Source organism: Peromyscus maniculatus, chromosome 1, assembly GCF_049852395.1.
Source record: "Peromyscus maniculatus bairdii isolate BWxNUB_F1_BW_parent chromosome 1, HU_Pman_BW_mat_3.1, whole genome shotgun sequence".
Lineage (NCBI taxonomy): Eukaryota > Metazoa > Chordata > Mammalia > Rodentia > Cricetidae > Peromyscus > Peromyscus maniculatus.
Genome location: NC_134852.1, coordinates 34692356 through 34707928, shown reverse-complemented (window position 1 = coordinate 34707928; position 15573 = coordinate 34692356). Strand labels below are relative to the sequence as shown.

Genomic DNA, 15573 nt, shown 5'->3' with positions numbered 1-15573 from the left:
GCCAGCAGTCCACAGTTCATGGGCTTCCTCCACTGTGGCCAGTCATCTCTGCACATCCTCCCATCATGATCTCCACATCCCCCGCCTGCAGAATCCCTCCTCTCTCTCATCAATTGGATTCCCAGAGCTCAGCCTGGTACCTGGCCATGGATCTCTGCATCTGCCTTCATCAGTCACTGGACAAAGGGAGCCAAGTTTAAAATTCCAGATTTCCGTGTGATTGTCAGGAAGAGGCCAGGAATCAATAAAAGATCCATGAGAGGTGTGTGTGCTAAAAAAGTGGTCTTGGAGGGAATAGTAAAACACATGTGATGGGAAAGAAGGGTGAACACTGGGAGCAGGAAGGCTTAAACAGGGTAGGGTGAGGAGATAGGGAAGGGGAGGGCAGGGAAGGGTCAACAAAAATTAAGGATTTATGAAAAAGCCATATAGAAACCTATTATCTTATAAGTTAAAAAGTACTTTTTAAAAGGAAAAAAAAGAGTTTGAATGAAGGTACTCTGCATAGGTGGATAATGGTGTTTTCATAAGCTATGGGTTGGTAAATGAAATCTTAGGCATAGAATACCCCTCCATGAGTTGTTGGTCAGGGAGGACCCAGGAGCCCCTAAACAGCTATTGCCCTTGTTCTCGGTTGTCCACCAGAACTAGATGGTAAGACCCCATTGCTGAGGACACTATATGCTTTTGTCATGATGTATAGAAAAATCTATTTGGAACAGAGCGGGGAGTTTCCTCCCTGCTGGGTGTTTTTATCATGCGGGGAGGTGCTACACAGGCTGCTGGGGTGGGTAAGTCATCAGTGTTTTACTCTGCAGTGGACCCTGCGTGCTACAGAAATGATCTGCCAGGCAAGCTGAGCCCACTGATACAACAGCGGCATGCATGTTATGGTAGTAACCACCACTTTTGGTTCAATGTGAAGCCCACTTCACAGGAGGGAATTCATAGCTGGTACTGTAAGCCTGGTCAAAAACCCAAGGTTAGAAAGGTTATGGGCCCCAGGGGGAGGATATACTACTGTTTTGCTGAATGGATGTGGTATTGAACTGCCTTCTGAGTATTTGTGTTTAGACCCATGGCTTGGTATCTGATGTCAACCTCAGTCAAACGTCTTTTTGCAGTGGCCAGCAGCTAATTCAGAGACTTGAATTTGTTCAAGGGTTGAGAATAAATGACTTCCGAGTACTCAGACTTGGTGGGACATTTATTTATATTCTTTCCTCCCCAAGGCTCAAGGGACATTATGGATGAGGGGATGGTAATAATGTAAGAGATATAGGATGGGGAGGAACACTGTGACATGCTGCCTTCTGGACATGGCATGGTTATTGCACTCACAAACTCACTGTGTTCATGGTTACCTGCATTAGATGGATCCTGTCAGCATCCTGGCATGGATGGGGGTGGGGCATAGGAGGCTCCACTCCTAGCTGAAGACTTATGGGTAGTGAATGGCTATTGGGAAAAGAAAAGCCAGTTTTCCTCTTTACATTATCCAGTAAATAACTCTAAAACCATGTGCACGCAAGTCACCCTAGCTATTTTTTTTAAAGGCAGGAGAAAGGGGGCATCTAGAAGGGTATTGGGAAGATAAAGTGTTCTGTAGAGAGTGGGAGGGAGATACTTGAGAAGAATGGGGTCCATATCATTAAAGCAATTCTATATGTGTGTCTTAGGGTTACTATTGCTATGATGAAACACTAGGACCAAAAAGCAACTCGAGAAGGAGAGGGTTATTATTATTACCCTTCCACATCACTGTTCATCACTGAAGGATGTCAGGACAGGAACTCAAATAGGGCAGGAACCCGGAGGCAGGAGCTGATGCAGAGGCCATGGAGGGGTGCTGTTTACGGGCTTGCTCCCCATGGCTTGCTCAGCCTGCTTTCTTAGAGAATCCAGGACCAGCAGCCCAGGGATGGCTCCACCCACAATGGGCAGTGGGGGTGGGGTGGGGGGTGGGGGGTGGGGAGGTGTTTCCCCCATTGATCGCTAATTGAGAAAATGTGTTACAGCTGGATCTCATCGAGGCATATCCTCAGCTGAGGCTCCTTCCTCTCTGATGACTCTAGCTTGTGTCAAGTTGACACACCAAACCCACCAGTACAATGTGTATGAAATTATTGAATAAATAAAAATATTTTAAAATATGTGTTTGTTCTTTCAGTTTGTATTTCAGTGTGGTGAGCTCTCTGGATATATGTCTTATACTTTATTAATCTTTGCTGTTGTTCAGATAAGGCCTATCTGGTTTCAAATACAACAAAAATTACTAATTTTTATTGTGTTTTGATTTCAAGCATCTTTAAAATCCTCTTGTGGCACTTAACTTTCCACTAACACTAGTCTTCAGCTCTTATGTGTTCCCCAACCTTCCTTTACAGCTCATAACGAGATCACAGCTATTTAAAAATTCCCAGTCAGAGTGAGGCATGGCAGTGTGTAGCAATTTCCACTGAATCAAAGCATTCCGCCTCCATGGAGAGTATTTGTTTGTTTTGTTTGCCTATAGGTTACCGGCACACACTGCACATAATTATTGACTAAGTGAGATATGAGGGAGAGTTTGTTGACACCGAACAAGCTGATAGAACTGTGGAAACAGGATCACAGCAGCTGTGAATAACTGAGGTATACACAAAACAGAATCCAGGGCGTGTAGAATTGGAATTTGAGATAAGAGCCACCAGGAGAGCAAGTTTAGTAGGAGAGACGATTGTGAGGAGAACACTGAGCCAGCAATGCTCTTGATGCCATACGGGGTGACCAAACCAGCTGGGAATCAGTTGGTGGCATAGAGAATTGCTATCAGCAACAAGTAGTCAGAAAGCCCAATTCAACTGTTCTACACTTCACCTTGAGGTAGAAGACCCTCTCAGAAGCTAAAGAAAGATAAGACCAGGTCGGCACCCTGTGCGAGCTCACTGTGTCTCCTCTGTAATTAACCTTCTTTCCCCACCCTTCTGCATTGAAAACAATCTGCCCATGATAGACTTCTGTTTTGGGGGGGGGCATTTTAATATATTATGTTAGACAAGTTTCACAGAGCCAACCAAAGTGTATGTCACGCTGGGTTGCTAAGCAGGGGGCACAAAAGGCTCTGGTTGACTGAATTCAGGGGTCAGTTTTCGGACTGATGTCCCCTGGGCCTGTTCTGCGCACAGTAAACGGCTTTTAGGCTCTCAGCTTGCCTGTCTCATCCCTTGGTTATTTCCTGCAACAAGAAAATTGTCAACGTGACACTCAGTAAACTTGTTATGGCCAATAGTCTTGAGTTCTTTATTGGGGAGGAGAAATAAAGGCAAATAGGACAGAGTACAGAGTATATTCTGGCCACTGTCAGGGCAAAGGCAAAGGACTGTATAAGGGCAAAGCATCTGTAAGAGTGTGGTGCAGACTGAGACCAAGGTTGAGAAACTCAGTGAATTTAATTTGACCTTCAGGCTTTGCCCCAAATTGTGGCTAGAGACCTGCTTCACACATCCAGCCATGTGTTTCTAGACACCTCTCCTGACCCGTGGCCTCGGGCACAGCAATGAGACTGACTTCTCTAAGTATAGGGAGGGTTGAGGAAGAAAGGGAGAGTGGGCATCAGTGAATTCCATCAGAGCTCAACTCTGAGAGGACTCTGTTGGCCTAGCAGTGGGCAGGCACTCAGCGGGCCATGAAGCAGAGCTTATAAATGGGGGGGATGTTGCCAAAGCCTGAGATCCTGTGAGTGATGTTGATTTCAGCAGGAGGCACCAGAGAACGTAAGGAGAACCTCTGAAGGATGGAAGTGAAGTAGAGGAAGAGTTCCATACGGGACAGGGCCTCCCCGACGCAGATGCGCTTTCCTGTAGACACAGAAGTGATGGAGAGATGTGTGGCAGTCTCAACCTACTCCTCAGCATCTCTGCTCAAGGCTGTATCCACAATGTGGGGGTGTTATCAAGACTTTCTAGGGTCCCACTGCTACTGCCCAACTACTAGCTGCCACCTAGAGGGACCAGACAGGTGGGAACTTCTTGTCTGCCTGCCCACCTGGATTCTGCCTGAGTTAGAACCAGATAGACTGGTTCCAAAGGATCCTTGAGGGCTGGGGTGTGACTCAATAGCCAAGCTTTGACTGCATTCCACCAGTGAGAGGCTGGGGTGTGTGAATCAACAGTGGAACATTTGCTCAGAGCATGTGAATTCCATCCCCAGATCAGGGGGAAAAAATTCAAAAGTCTGTTCATTTCAGTTCCTCAAAGGCATTTCAAATGCCTTAGGTATCAAATACTAGTGAGATTTATTTAAAAAAGAAAAAAAGACAAGAATTGTATTTAAGGCTATCTTCCTGATCACCAAGAACCATTTCTTGGTAGGAAGGGATTAATGTCCATTTCACAGTTGAGAATTGCAATAATTCACCCAAGGCTCCAGGTGTCCCATGACTGCCATTTAAAATTACATCATGCCAAGGCCACTCACTGGCCAACATACTTCTGTCTGTGAGGCCAAGCTATGGTGCTGTTTTATGTCGGTATGTGCGGAGAGTATGAATGCTTTCCCTCTTTTAGAATGTTTGACTATGTTCAGAGAAAAGAGAGTATTTTGTGTCAGTTAAACAAGTTTCATGTTTCAGTGCTCTTGAATAAGAATGTTCACATTTTCACACATACATGACCATTCAGTCAGGTGTTATCAGTGGTTACATGTGTCCACAGTACAGGGCAGATATGCCTGGTTTAGACAAGGATCATATGGCTGACGAAACATGAAATATTTTTAACATGATTCTTAACATAATATGGTTAAGTTTACTAAATGTGTGTTCACTGCTATTGCTGCTCTAACATTTTAATTTTTTCTCATTATTTCCAATGGTTTTAAAGTCAGGATCTCACTGTGAGCCCAGTCTGACCTTCTGCTTGAAATCTTATTACTGCTGCTGCCTTTTGAATATTGAGATTGCATACATTGCACCACCATGCCCACATGCCCACAATCATTCAAGTGAATGGTTCCAATATTACCTGATCTGGGATTTTAGTATTTTTATAACTCTATAACACAGACCCTAGAGAGACCACTCTAGTATTTATCTTGGGAAATCTAGGCATAATTACCTACCAGAGGAAAAGGCTACAAAGGCATCGTTCTTCTTGAAGCGCCCCTGTTCATCCAGAAAGTGCTGAGGATAAAAAGTATCTGGATAGCGGAAGTATTTGGGATCTTTGAGGGCTGAGCCAATCAGGGGATACACGTCTGTGCCCTGGGATTCAGACAGAGGCCATTAGAATTCTGTGTTGGGCAAAGAGGCTGGGGGTACAAAAACAGGAAGAGGGAGAGGTCAGGAAAGGTGATAGGACAACAATGGGCTACAACCTCACCTTGGGCAGAAAGTAGCCTCGGAAATGAGTGTCCCGTATGACATTATGGGGGACACCCAGGGGTACAACGTCTATCACTCTCTGTATCTCATGGATGACAGCATCAGTGTAGGGCATCTTGGCCCGGTCATCCACTGTTGGGATACGGTGTGTTCCAATCACCTGGTTAATTTCCTCGTAAACCTTGGCTGTAAGATGAAAGAAAATATATCAGGAAAGGGGAGAAAAAAAGCTGATATTGTATTCATTGTTTGGTCTTTGTTTTTATTTGTGGTTTGGGGGAACATGTGCTTGTTTGATTGTCAACGGGGCCTCACTAGGTAGCTCACGTTGGACTGGGACTAGCTATATAGATTGTTTAGGTCTCAAATGCTCTCTCTTCCTACTCAGCCTCATATGTGCTGGATTACAGGTATGAGCCACATGTCTGGCCAGGGAATGAATGTCTGCGTAGAGTGGCATGGGCAAGTCATGTTCTTGGTTTAGTGGATGTTGTTAAGTCAAGGATCTTGAGATGAAGATTTTGTTTCTAGATCCAGAAAAAAAACAGTGAGCCTTAAGGGAGAATAATGTGTGTTTGGATTGCTTCACCATATTTAACAACAGACATCACTGGTACTTGATGGTACCAGTTCTTGAATACTGGTCAGACATCAGGAGGTACACAGCCTAGATCCTTGAATGACAAATGAGAATTTGATCTTTACTTAAAAATACCAAGAAACCATGAGAGAATAATGATAAGGACAGCATGCTGGGTCCAGCTGCACTGTTATACACAGGTGTTGTTTTTACTCAACCAAAGGCTTGTTTTGAACTTGACTAGTGTAGAGAAAGACCAAATTAGAGAGTTTCCTTCAGCAAGAAATGTCTTTTGGTTACTGGAGTTCCCTAACCAAATCAAATTCTAGTTTATTAGAAATGAATTCTGTTTGCTATGGACAATGTAGTCAGCTGAGCAATAGCCCTCACATAGCCTTGCCTGGGTTTGATGGCATGTGTCATCCCAGTGTTCCAGAAGGCTGAAGAAGAGTGGTCATTAGACCAGGGTTAGCCTGCACTATATAGCGAGATCCTATCTTTAAGAGAAAGGGGAAGGGAGGAGGTCCACCTTTAAATCCTTGACATCAGTGTTATGTACATAAGGATGATATAAGGTCAGAGGAAACTTGGCAGGTCTGACTAAGTTTCTGTGAAATGAAGAGATTAGCAGATTATGCATATTGGCCATGAGTATTCATGGGTCTGAATCTTAGGTGGGTACGAGTTAGGGGAGGAGGTGTGTTAACAGGAGCAAAGAGATGCCTGTGTTCTGCTCAGGCTTTGCAGATGCAGGAAACAAGCTTGAGCCCAGGAACTCAAGAAGGGCTTCTGGGAACTGGAAAGTCAGAGAGAAAGTCACTAACTTCCTTGACATCAGTCTAATGGAAGCCACTCTAAGCAGAAATCCTGACCAGGAGGGTCAGATGATAAATACAGGTTACCATGTCTCAACAGGTACAGAGAACAAAGACAGGGACAATGAGGGAGGTGAAGGCCCCATGTTCTGAGGTCATCAAGGGAAGAGAGGCCAAGGCTGTGGGAATGTACAATTTCAAGATTTCTATCCTTCCAAGGAGGCCTGGGAGGTACAGATGAGTTGCTCAGAGTGAAACTCACCTTCCACCTCGGGATACTTTGTCAGCAGCAAGAATCCGTAGCGCAAGGTGGAACTCACAGTTTCTGTGCCAGCAAAGAAGAGGTTGAGGGTGGTGAGGACCAAGTTCTTGAGGTTGAATTCTGTGTTGGGGTCACTTTTATCCTGAAAGCAAAAGGGATTGCCAACAGAATCACCCCCTCAAGCCCTTACCTTCCCCTTTCCTCTGTGTAGAGGAGGTGCCTTTGTGAAAGGAGGACAGATGGGTTAAGTAAGTCCAGGAGAAAGAACACAAGCTAATATATTGAGTCGGGGGCATGTCTGGTGTTTTAGAGGAACAGCAAGAGAAGGCCGATGTGCATGTAGTGGGCAAGAAGAGGAATCAGAATCTTGCACAATTTGAAAGTTTGGGAGGCATCAGAGCACACAGCTTTCAATTGCCAAATACTCAGGTTACATAATGATTTTCCTAGAATTCTAATGGTCAACACACAGGCATGCAGGCTACATAATTGTCCCTACCTCTCAAAGACTTTAAACTTGTGATTTTGAAGTTTAAACTCAAATTTAGAGAGTGGGCATCCAAGATTCTCAATTCTGAGACTCTAAAGGTACATTCTGATTTTCAAAAATATAGTCTGTTGTATAGATGGTCTTAAAACTCTAAGATTTTTAAGTTTCTTTCTTTATGCTAAACTTTATAGATCTGAAGTATAATTTAGAAAAAATATGGTATATATACATGGTGTCATGAAGAACAAGGGAATCATCCTTTGCAGCAAAATGGATAGAACTGGGGGAGTTTAGGTTACTGGAAACAAGCCAGGCACAGAGGCAATTACTGCATGTTCTCTATCATAGAAGAAAGCTAGGAAATGTTTATGTGAAAGTAGGCCATACTCACAAAGATGAAGGGTGTTGGTTTTGACCAGTGTATGCTGTATGCTTATAAGGAAGTATCACACAAAAGCCCACTAACATGCAGTTGATATTTGATGGCTATTCTTGGTTATCAACTTTACGTGGGAAGACCTACTTCATCTGGGTCTTTGATGTGGAAAGATCCACTTTTAATCTGCTGGCAGCCTATATAAAGGACATGGAAGAAGGAACCTGGCTCTCTTTGCCTGTTTGCTCTCATCCTCACTGGCAAGTCCATTCTTCACTGGCATCAGAGCAGACTTCTTCAGGATTCTTGCAGATATTGAAGACCAGCTGAAACATCCAGCCTCATGGACTGAACAACTACTGGATTCTTGGACATTTCATTGGTAGACCAACATTGTTGACTAGCTGAACCACAGCCTGTAAGCCATTCTAATACATTATAACCACATGCACGCACACGTGCACACGCACACACACATAAACACACACTCTGTTAGTTCTGTTCCTCTGTGTGTCATGATCCCCCACAGGTGTCACATATTAGATATTTACCTTACCACTCATAACAGTAGCAAAATTAGTTATGAAGTAGCACCAATTTTATGGTTGGGGTGACTACAACATGAGGAACTATATTAAAGGATCACAGCATTAGGAAAGTTGAGAACCACGGTTCTAGAGAATACTGACTACAAATTTCATCCTAAAAAATCTGATTTCATTAATTTTAAGGGAGTTTATTTGAAAGATGCACATCGTTTACATTTCTAAAGTTTCCACATTTTTATCTAGAGATTGAAATAAACTATATGAGATAATGCTTTTTCTCTTTTCCTCTAACAGTTGCAAGATGGGTTTGACATGGTGGGAATGAGGGTTTCAGAAGACAAAAAGAATAGTGTAAGGGAAAAGTACCTGGTGCATCTTGATGAGAAAGCAGTCGATGTAGTCCCTAGGGTTTGAGGGGTCAAAGGATGCTTCATTGATCTTGACCCTGGATGTTATGAAATCCTTAAGCTCTTCTAACAAGTCATAGAGGTGGTTGTGACTTCCTGGAAAATACTGCATGATTCTCCAGAACATGTCATATAACTGTGGGGTAGAGGCAAAGAGGTGTGTGTCAGTCACAGGCATCAGGGACCAGATAGGCCGAGTTCTGGAGTCAGAGTTGGGCTCAAAGTCAGTGGCAGGAGCTAGGGCAGAGCAGAGCACATTTTAATCCCATCACCAGGGACACTGAGGCGGAAGATCAGTGGTTCAAGGCCAACCTAAGCTACCCAGAGACACCCTATTTCACTAAATAGTCTACTGTTGGATCTGTGATTTGGGTGTAACCCTTTGTTTCCTGCATACTTGGACAAATTGATTAGTGCCTCCTAGGGATGAAGGGAGGAGGATTAGGTGGCATACAGGTAAGTGCTTGCTTGAGAGTGAAGGGTGAGCATGGGGTTGATTAGTGACTAATAAGTACCTGTGCCCAGGGCTTGCTCATCTCCACAAAGCTATCATTGATCATCTTCATCAGGTTCTGGAAACATTTGTCTTCATAGTCGAAGCGTTTTCCAAAGACCATGGAACAGATGACATTGGACACAGTGCGGCTCAGGTAGAAGGTGGGGTCTATGGGAGCTCCTGGAGGTAGAAACTGACTATGTTGGAGACAGTCATGGGTGAGGTAGGGCAAGAAACCACTCAGTGTTTACACAGAGCCCTGGGTCCCCTGCTTAGTGGTATGCACGAACACCTCATTTTCATATCTGAGTCTAGTATTCCCAAACTGAAACCTGGTTTGGAAATCTCCTAATTGATCTGTGAGTGTTCAATATGATGATGCATATAAAATGCCTGGCCTGGCACCTGCCCTGGAATAAGCACCCAAGAAATTCGAGAGAAGTTCAGCATGATCTTTTGTCACCGTTACCTCAATGTATTTGTGATGGATGGAAAGTAGTAGAGGACACATCTGAAAAAAGAAAAAAAAAATCCAAACCAAACCAAACAAACAAAACACCAGAGGGGGTGGTTAAGAGCACTGGGTGCTCTTGCAAAGAACCCAGGTTTAATCCCCAGCACCCACAAGGCAGCTCACAACCATCTGCAACTTCAGTTCTAAGGATCACCTGGCTTCCAGGAACACCAGGCATGCACATGGCACACAGACATATGTGCAAGCAAAACATCTATACACATAAAATAATAACGATTTAGAAAAGAACACCTGATGTCAGTCTAGGTCTACTAAAAAAATCCTTATTAAGGAATTCTTCCTACAGCTGGGGAGAAGAAGGTTCAGCAGACAAATCATTTGCCACATAAACTGGAAGATTGGGGTTAGAATCGTAAGCACCCAGATAAAAAGTGGGCCAGTTTAAAAAAGTGTAGCAGCTTATCTCTGATTTAGCACTTGAGAGGTGGAGATAGGCATTCTCTGGGAAAAGCTGGCTAGCTAGATTTGTGGTAGCAAGAACTCTGGGTTCAGTGATAATCCATGAATAATAATAATAATAGAGATGAGAGGAATTAAGGAAGACATGTGATATCAACCCCTGGCTTCCACACATGTGTGCATGTATGTGCACATGTACTTGCACATACATCCAACATGCATACATATGGAAAAAGAAATTATTCTGCTAGGTCTCAGATGCACTATTTGTAAAATGGGATTCTGGTCAAGTAAACGGTGTGGGGGTCAATTTCTCCAGAACCATGCACACATTCATGATGTAAAACATAGCAGATAACTTCTGGAGGTACAAGACTGTTCAAAGCCATGGGTGGACTCCTTATTTGTCTATAGAGTCCAGATAAGGGACTTCTGGTTTAAAGATATATATCTATTGTTTCTATATTTCTCAATCTTTGTCTTTTCTTTCTAGTCTCAATTGGCTCTATACCTTATTTTATGCTAAGAACTAGACACCTTTAAAAACTATAATAAAACAAAAATCACACATAAACAAAAACCTCTCATAGTGTGTTTTGTGTTGGACTACTCCTGGGTATGTGGTCTTCTCTGGAGTGTGGTTGATATTATTCATTGACACTACATTGGAGAAAATTGATTTTTCTCTTTCCATCAATTATCAGTTGCAAATAACTTCTTGGATAGGGGTGTTTGTTTGTTTTGAATTTTGTTGTTTTATTTTATTTTGAAAGAAGAAACATGAAGTTGGGTGGATACGGAGGTGGGGCTGATGTGGGAGGAATTGGGAGGTGAAATATGATATAAATATATTGTAATTTTTGAAAAAAATTAATGTAGTAAAATACCCAAGAGAATAATTTTCCTGAAGAAATTACCCCCCCTCCACAAACACCAGGGGTAATTGGGAGTAAAGACCTTCAAAATGAGAATTTTCTAAGCATTTGTTTCCCAGTGAAGTGAATATACCTACCACTGACAAACTATACTCTTTTTAAAATTTTGTTTTAATTGAATTTTCACTTGTGTATAGGTGTTTTGCCTGCATGTATGTCTATGTACTACATGCATTCCTGGTACCTATGGAGGCCACACAAGGGCATTGGGTCCCCTGGAACTGGAATTATGGACTGTTGTGAGCCTTCCGTGAGTGCTGGGAACCAAACTCAGATCCCCTGGATGATCAGCCAGTACTCTAGCAGCCAAGCCATCTCTCCAGCCCCAAAAACTCTACCTACTCTTAAAAATGGTGAAGACGGTAACTTTTGTGTTATTTTCTTCATCACAATAAAGCATGTATGACATAGCAACATTTGATCCTTTCTCTAGGAAAAGATGCAAGCTCACACAACACTAGAATCCTGTATGGTTTCTTGAGTTGCAGACCCCTGAGATTCACTGGTGAACATTTCTAGACAAACTGTCTCTCAGAATCTTCCATGTTGATTTCTAACATATGGAACCTTCCTGGAAATCTCTATGAATCCTTATTGTTTTCGATCCTTTCTTATTTCAGGTCTTTCTCCCACCAAGTCTCCCCATGACTTAACTTTCCTTAAGCACCCAGTCACCCGATGTGGTCTCCATACCCTTGACTTTATGGAATTCTTCCAGTAGATAACCAGCCTCCTCCTGGATCCGCTCTTCAATGCTCCGCTTCCCCATTCCAAAATTTCGAAGGACGCCCAAGGAAAAACGCCGAAGTACCTTCCATCGTTCCCCATTGGACAGAGCTAAACCTGCGGAATGTCTGTGGTCAGGCGCCTGCCCTCCACCCTTTCTGCTCTCAAGTCTGTGGTAGACACGATTATTAAAGCTCAACCTTCCAGACTCAATGGGAAATCAAGATTCCCTCCAAAATAGTCTGCATTGAAGGAAAAAGAATGAGGCTATGAAAAATCCAGTAGAGCAAGGACGTTTTTCTATAGGCTAATGAGCTGTGGCTGGGTTAGTTTCATGTTCAATGCCTAGAAAAGTGGAGGAGGTAAGGATGGAATGCCATATGGAGTATTTCCTAAATGGAAATACTAATTCTATTTTCTGGGTGCCAGTTGGATTCTTCAAACATATATATGTGTGTACACAGAAGCTCACCACTGTACATCAATGCACCTGTACAAAGGAGTTGCATGAGGACTATAGTAGAAATCACCTGATGTATGGATTGGTGAACTGTTTAGAAATTCAATAAGATTATTTTAGAATATATTGATAAACAAAAGGAAGAGTGGAATGGTGGAGTCTAGAGGAGGGGATCATTTCCCCTGAAACTGGAGCAACAGATGGTTGTGAGCCCCATGTGAGTGTTGGGAACCAAACTCAAGTCCCCTGGATGAGCAGCTAGTGCTCTGGACTGGCATGGTTCATGGTGTGGTGAATGGGTGGATAGATGTCTGTCTGTCTGTCTGGAAAGATATGAGGATGAAAGACTCTGAGTGAAGCATTTGTGGGTAGAGAAAGTAAGATGAATGGATAATGGCTGGAAGTAAAAGTGGCTGGATGGATAGAAGAGCAGGTGGATGGAAAGATTAATAGGTGTGTGAATGAATTAAAGGTCACTGCACAAATCAAAGTAAGCACGGATTCTTGGATACATAGAACATTGAAGAAATGTGAATAATATGGTGGAAAGATGTTTGCATACAAAGGATAATGAATATATTTTGATGGATTTATAGAACAATGGGTAGAACTGAGAAAAATGTTTATTGATACAAAGATAGATAGACAGATAGATGAAAAGAGGCATTTGCAGAATGCAAGCAAGTAGGAGTGGGTGTATAGGTAACACTAGACAAGAATACTCCTAAATGCAGGTGCTGGTGACCTGTGTTGTATGTGCATATGGGCAGATAGGAACTAAGCTTGCCTGAGATGGCTTCAGGGGAGTACACAAATAATACCACACAGTAATTCACTAAAAGCAAGAATAAAAATAACACTACAAGCACTTTAGAGTCCAAATTCTGGAATTGAAAAACAAAGTAGCCCTCACACATACTGTGTGACATTACCTTTCTTACCATCATCTTTTGCACTTTCAAAGTTAGCAGAACATTCATCTCCTTCTCAAGGGAGTTAATGTAGGTGGTTTATGGACCTATCAGAGACCCTTCAGCACACGGAGACTATTGCAATCATTCCTGTTCTTATTGCTGCAACTTACCATAACCTTGGAAGTTCTTGTCTATTGTAGGCATTTCACCACGGCCACTGAAGTCATCTGCTTGGTCGACCAGGGCCTCCTTCATAGCCTCGTGTCCACACAAAATAACCACTGGCCTCGGACCAAAGTACACAGTGAACACAGGGCCATATTTTTTCTGGAGCTGAGAGTGAAGGAAGATACCAAGGAAAGGAGTAAATTGGAGTGTGACGAGACCCCCAGTCAAGGAATGTAGAGGGTAGAGATTCTAGGAGGATGAAAAGGTAGACTAGTAGAAGATCCTGAGCTTGGAAGGGCTATTGGCAAGAAAACATCAAAATGACTCCTGTGACCTTGGACAGAAAATGTCCCTAATTTTGTACATCTTGGTTTTGTTTGTGAAACAATGGGCTTGGAATAGCTGAACTCCACGATCTGCATCTTCTCTCTTTGAAATGCTGGGTTTTAGCATCTTAAAAGTCTAAGACAATTTGAGATGAAAGTTGTGCTTAAAGAAATGAGATTCAGCGGGGCAGTGGTGGTGCATGCCTTTAATCCCACCACTTGGGAGGCAGAGGCAGGCGGATCTCTGTGAGTTCGAGGCCAGCCTGGGCTACAGAGTGAGATCCAGGAAAGGCACAAAGCTACACAGAGAAACCCTGTCTCGAAAAACCAAAAAAAAAAAAAAAAAAAAAAAAGAAATGATATTTAAAAAAATTAGATTCCTCAAATCCTTATATTGTGATACATGATCCCAAGAAGAGGGGATTTTGTTCTGGGTTCTCAGGGTCTAGGACTGATCCCCCCCACTGCCCCCCTTAATTTGAGGATTCTGTAGTTTCAGAATCCTAACTTTCCTAAAGTTTGTTTCTGAGTCTGTGTTTAGGAATCATGAGTTATGGTGTGTACTCAGCTATGGCGTTTGTTGCCTTCATTGCTATAAGAAGAAATGGATACACTCACCTTCAGGAAGGATTGAAATATGTTATCAGTTCGGACTTGTAACAGGTTCCCCAAAACTGGTATTGGTGTGGGGCCAGGGGGCAGCTTCCCTCTCTTGCTGGTTCTCTCCCACGCAATCCAGATGAGCAGGCAAAGCAAGCAGAGGGACAGAAAGATGCTTAAGGCCCCCCCCAGCGCCATGGTGCTAAGTCCAGGGCTTGTGTCCTGGGGTCCAGATCCTGCCTAAATAGCTCCTAGGAGATCAGCTTGGCCTGAAATCGGAACCCTGTGGGAGTCAAGCTATCCCTGTATTATGCCATAGGAGACAGATCGGTTGGTTGGTGGGTGTGGATTTATGTAATTTGTAATCTCTCACCTGCACAGAGCTATATTGAATTCACCCACATGGGATTATTTCCTTTCTTCCTATTTCATGTTTCCTTGTCTCTCAGCTTCACATTCTTTGTGGCATCTGATGAGAGATCTGTTTATAGGGACCTGCATAAAGCAGGGACTTCCCTACATTATCCTGCCACGGGAGCTCGTCTCCTTTTGTTTTTTTGCCCTTGGAATGCCAAGTCCTTCCACATGTCCACAGAATGCCAAGGAGAAGATGTTTTCTTCTGTAGTTGAGCACATCCAAGGATACCCAGACAGCCCCTGAGAGGTCCCCACTCAGCCCTGAGACTTCCTTCCCCCTGAAGCACATCTGATGAAAGTAATGAAGACTGCTGTGTGTGTGTGTGTGTGTGTGTGTGTGTGTGTGTGTGATGTGATGTGCGTGGTGTGGTGTGTGTGAGTGTGTGTGAATGTGTATGTGATGTGTGGTGTGTGTGTGTGTGTGATGTGTAGTATGCGTGTGATGTGTAGTATGCGTGTGATGTGTGGTGAGGGTGTGTTAGTGTGTGTGATGTGTGGTGTGTGTGATGTGTGGTGTGTGTGTGATGTGTAGTATGTGTGTGATGTGTGGTATGTGTGTGTGTTGTGTTGTGTGATGTGTGGCAAGTGTGTGATGTCTGGTGTGTGTATTGTGTGGTGTGTGTGATGTGTGGTGTGTGTGATGTGTGGTGTGTGGCAAGTGTGTGATGTGTGGTGTGTGTGATGTGTGGTGTGTGTGTGATGTGTGGTTTGTGTGTATGTGATGTGTGTTGTGTGTGTGTGTGTGAGAGAGAGAGAC

General features: G+C 43.3%; 1 protein-coding gene across 1 annotated transcript; it reads right to left on the bottom strand.

Annotated features, from left to right (window-relative positions):
* Window positions 1-3268: 3268 nt before the first annotated feature.
* Window positions 3269-14725, bottom strand: LOC102924790 (cytochrome P450 2G1). Its single transcript, XM_006988026.4, has 9 exons — window positions 14418-14725; window positions 13476-13638; window positions 11899-12048; window positions 9356-9516; window positions 8800-8976; window positions 7020-7161; window positions 5361-5548; window positions 5101-5242; window positions 3269-3839 (listed from the first exon to the last, which is right to left on the bottom strand). The coding sequence occupies exons 1-9, from the start codon at window positions 14595-14597 to the stop codon at window positions 3658-3660; spliced, it is 1485 nt and encodes a 494-aa protein (XP_006988088.1). The 5' UTR covers window positions 14598-14725; the 3' UTR covers window positions 3269-3657.
* Window positions 14726-15573: the final 848 nt, after the last annotated feature.

What these genes read in the sequence shown, in the direction of transcription:
- LOC102924790 (XM_006988026.4), bottom strand. Translation starts at nt 14,597, where the DNA reads ATGGCGCTGGGGGGGGCCTTAAGCATCTTTCTGTCCCTCTGCTTGCTT. An exon ending in AGAATTCCATAAAGTCAAGG is followed by an intron (nt 9,517 to 11,898) that starts GTATGGAGACCA and finishes TTCTACCTCCAG; the next exon opens with GAGCTCCCATAGACCCCACC. An exon ending in AAAGTATCCCGAGGTGGAAG is followed by an intron (nt 5,549 to 7,019) that starts GTGAGTTTCACT and finishes TTCATCTTACAG; the next exon opens with CCAAGGTTTACGAGGAAATT.